The sequence below is a fragment of the Etheostoma spectabile genome, unplaced genomic scaffold (genome assembly GCF_008692095.1).
Source record: "Etheostoma spectabile isolate EspeVRDwgs_2016 unplaced genomic scaffold, UIUC_Espe_1.0 scaffold272, whole genome shotgun sequence".
NCBI classification, from domain to species: domain Eukaryota; kingdom Metazoa; phylum Chordata; class Actinopteri; order Perciformes; family Percidae; genus Etheostoma; species Etheostoma spectabile.
In genome coordinates this window covers 1,518,330-1,522,492 of record NW_022605576.1, presented here as the reverse complement: position 1 = coordinate 1,522,492, position 4,163 = coordinate 1,518,330, and the positions used below count along the sequence as shown (strand labels likewise).

At 44.7% G+C, this 4,163-nt stretch overlaps 1 protein-coding gene across 2 annotated transcripts in view; it reads right to left on the bottom strand.

Annotated features, from left to right (window-relative positions):
• prkdc (protein kinase, DNA-activated, catalytic subunit) overlaps positions 1 to 4,163 on the bottom strand; it is a 66,028-nt gene that overhangs the window by 53,121 nt on the left and 8,744 nt on the right. For both annotated transcript variants that reach the window (XM_032510777.1, XM_032510778.1), the window contains exons 5-13: positions 3,519 to 3,627; positions 3,308 to 3,420; positions 3,077 to 3,176; positions 2,936 to 2,991; positions 1,991 to 2,021; positions 1,748 to 1,905; positions 1,483 to 1,629; positions 1,092 to 1,256; positions 788 to 956 (exon numbers count right to left, since the gene is read on the bottom strand). In XM_032510777.1, coding sequence (XP_032366668.1) covers positions 788 to 956; positions 1,092 to 1,256; positions 1,483 to 1,629; positions 1,748 to 1,905; positions 1,991 to 2,021; positions 2,936 to 2,991; positions 3,077 to 3,176; positions 3,308 to 3,420; positions 3,519 to 3,627 — 1,048 coding nt within the window. The remainder of the gene's footprint in view (positions 1 to 787; positions 957 to 1,091; positions 1,257 to 1,482; positions 1,630 to 1,747; positions 1,906 to 1,990; positions 2,022 to 2,935; positions 2,992 to 3,076; positions 3,177 to 3,307; positions 3,421 to 3,518; positions 3,628 to 4,163) is intronic.

Here is a 4,163-nt window from a genome sequence, read left to right as displayed (position 1 = left end):
CCCTTACATGTCTATTGCTGTCCTTTCAAAATAAAGGCTGAAAATGACCAAAAATAATCTTGAAAAGGGAAAACAAATATACATATAAATCTGACTTTGTTAGATAATAAGCAGTATTCACCACACACAAGTTGTAATGAAATGTTTTGTCTACTGAGGCTTTTATTGTGTAGTTATTCCATGCTTAAGCCTTAAAGATGCTGAGTCACCTTCTCTCACAGTGATCTTCCATTTCAGCGGCTGAGTCATGTTTAAAGGTGGAGAACATGAAACATGAGGTGGTCACATGTAACGTGATAAAGAAGATCAACAGCCTTCATGTGTTTTGCCTAATTATTTTATGGATTTCTTATTAGATCATGTGTGTATATATACAAAAAAACTTTTTTTCCTTTTGGCCATTTTGTGTGTTTTTTTTCTGCACTCTTGCCTCTCTAAGTTATCCCGTCCTCTTCTGATTTTTACGTGACTGGAGACAGTAACTTTTAAATAAAAAAATTATTATTAACCTATCAGAATTGAGCATCAAATTGTTCTAGAGAGAATGGCGATGCATCTAAGAATCGATTATTTCTCCCACCCCGAGTTTTTACTGTATATAAGGGGCCTGTTACCACTATTACCGTCTGATCTCTTATTTGTGTACTAAATCAATTCTTGAATCACTGAAAACATTTAAAAGTAAACTGGTCAATACACAAATTAACCCATTTACACGCATCTACCCATACAGTATCTGATATAGGGCCGTGTTTCCTTTCAACACATCATGATGAGATGGACGTACCCACAGAGCTGATAAAACTCCACAGCACCGGCCCTTTAGAGGCCACGGCCACCAGCACCTTTAGGATGGACCTGCAGCAGGCAGTCTGCATTCTCTCGCTGTACTGGGGGAAGCTGTCGATCTGCACCACCAGGAGACGCTCCAGCAGTGGGGTGTACACCTCTGGAATCTGACACCATGGACACAAAGCACGTTCAAATTAGACAATCATTCGGGTACTTTAGGACATTATGGTATATAGGCACATCCAGATAAAGCTGAAAATCTATGGGGGCTTGTCATACTGATTTTGAGAGTGTGTTACCTTGTCCAGGTGAATCAGGACACTCGCTATAGAGTCCAGGAAGCTAGGCAGCTGGTAGAAGCTTTCATCCTCCCCATCAGACTCAGTCAGGTACATCTGCTTACAGCGCTGAATCAGCTCTGTGTACATCAAGTCCACGTCTTGTGGGCAAACCTTCTTGCATGGCTACAGAAAAATGAATAAAGATTTTGCATTAACAAGTCTAGACTGGGCATGGACAACAACAGGTTCAATGGATGGTCTAATGGAATACCCAGGAAATACAGAGTATTAGGAACAAGCTACTGATGGAAATGTAGATCAACTCAAGCAGATCTAAGTGCATGAGCATTGTCTCATACGTTTGGGCTTTTACAGCTGTATTTAAAGCAGACCAGGCAATTAAACCTACGCCTGCAAAGAATCCATATCCTCGTATGGCAATGGACAGCTCCTTGTGCGTCGAGTCCATGGTCTTAATGATGCCGCAGAACTTGTGCATGAAGAACTTCAACTTGCTTTTGTGCTCCTCAATATTATCTGCCACCAGCATTGCAACCTTAAAATTATAAAAAAGAGAAGTAATGCAAAGTAGTGGTGTATCAAAAGCAGTTTTAATTTCATCATGGTGCTAACCTGTCTCACACGTCTTCTGTCCCTGTGTGGAAAGGGTTTACCTGTTTGAGGAAGGCCTCGAGTGCATAGTAACTTGTCTTCTTCATCTCAGCGTTGATGTGTCCACAAAGCTTGGACATGACCTCAAACAAAGGTCTGTAGTGGTCCATAAGGCAGCTGCTGAACTGGGACGCATGTCTGGCCAAAAGCCGGAGCCCAGCTGTTGAAGAAAGATGTTGAGTCAAAGAGTTAATCGTTCTCAAGGAGCTTTATCTTTAAGTTGCTATAGAAACAGCAGGCCTTACCAAATGTGACAGCATAGCGGCTCATTTCCGTCTACGACACAAAATGGGAAAGCAAGGAGTCATGTTACTCAGCATCACATTTAACGTAAAGAGCAAATACAAAAACACTAATGATTATTTATTTGATAAGGACAATGCACAGTAATCAACATTTCGGTAAAAGTGCCAGACTATGCACGTTGTAGAGCGTCCTCTGGTGGACAGACTATGCAACGCCATCACTAACAGGGACGTTGTAGAGCGTCCTCTGGTGGACAGACTATGCAACGCCATCACTCCAGGGACGTGTAGGCGTCCTCGGTGTGAACAGACTATCCAACGCCATCACTAACAGGACATTGTAGAGCGTCCTCTGGTGGACAGACATGCAACGCCATCACTACAGGGACGTTGTAGAGCGTCCTCTGGTACATACATTGCAACGCCACACTAACAGTGGACGTTGGTAGAGCGTCCTCTGATTGACATACTAGTGCAAACGCCATCACTAACATGACGTTGTAGACGCCTCGTGGGACAGACTATGCAACGCCATCACTAACAGGGACGTTGTAAGAGCTCCTGTGTGGACAGACTATGCAACGCCATCAACTAACGAGGGTTGTTGGTTGTAGAGCGTCCTCTGGATGACAGACTATGCATCGCCATCACTAACGGGGACGTTGTAGAACGTCCTCTGGTGGACAGACTATGCAACGCCAACACTCACAACATGGTTGAATTAGATTTTTTTTTAAATGTTGCTTTATCCGCCAGTACAAATGCAGATACCGATAGTTTGGAAATTGCCTAATATCGTCCCGACCGACATATCTCAGCTAGTACCAAAAACGTACTGAGGTTTGATACCCAGCTCTACACATGACTCGTACACTCCCCTTTCCAAGCAGGGGACTCCAACTGTAAAGCTGGCTTAGATAGTTAAGACAATGACCCCAAGTTTACCTGGGGGGTGATTGCCTTCTGGGCATACTGGAAAATGTCCTTAGATGTTGCTGGGTCTGCAAGACAGAGACACGCACTAATCATAGAAACAGCATTTAGATTTGTTTTTGTCGTGTATGTGAAATAAACGGACACACACACCTTCTTCCATGGTTTTAGTGAAGTTGACCATTAGAGCCGTGATTCCTCTCAAGCATCCAGCGACAACAAAGAGTTTGGGTTCCTTTGTTAAAGAGGTCATCTAAAACAAAAGCGTTCAATACACACACATTTCATTACAATGAATTAATAACTGTATATGATTTTACAAAGCCAATCGCAGTTTTCTCGTCCTTTTTTTTAAAAGCAATCCCACATCCTGAGAGAACACACCTGTTCCTTTAGCTCCCCTAGGTAAGCTTTGTAGAGTTTGTCTGAGTTGCTGACCATCTCGCTGGGGTGAACCTCTGCCAGAACTCCCAGCAACTCGTAGATTTTACCGAGGACTATTACAAAGATGAGACAAAATGTCTGGGTCATTTCCATATCCACTGGCTGTCTAAAGTCGTCTCATCGCGGTTTCAGGCGTCACAGGAGGACTCACCAGAATCTGGTAGTTTGTTCTTCTGACAGAGCTCGCTGTAATATCTGTTGAACATTTCACCGATCTGAAGGTCGGCAGCCACACTGGAAGCCTTGGTTTTCTGGAGAACCTGCGGAGAGTATTTAACAAGAACAAGGTCTAAACAGGTCGCGTCGAAAGGAGCCAGTTGAGGTGGTTCGGGCATCTGATAAGGATGCCTCCTGGGCGCCTCTCTAGGGAGGTGTTCCAGGCACGTCCAGCTGGGAGGAGGCCTCGGGGAAGACCCAGGACTAGGTGGAGAGATTATATCTCCAACCTGGCCTGGGAACGCCTCGGGATCCCCCAGTCGGAGCTGGTTGATGTGGCTCGGGAAAGGGAAGTTTGGGGTCCCCTACTGGAGCTGCTGCCCCCGCGACCCGATACCGGATAAGCGGATGAAGATGGATGGATGGATGGAAGGTCTAAACAGCATGTAGAAACCACTACTGTTTACGTCTATATTTGTAGATGTCAACGGTGGATCTCTTCCTTCAGGTAGTCTACATCCACGACGTTCCACTCCCCGGGGTTGCTCCGGTGCTGCCGGTAATTCCGATTGGTTTCAAGAAATGCCGATAAACTAGAGCACTAGAGCACACACATCCAGGAATGCTGTGTGGACTAGCC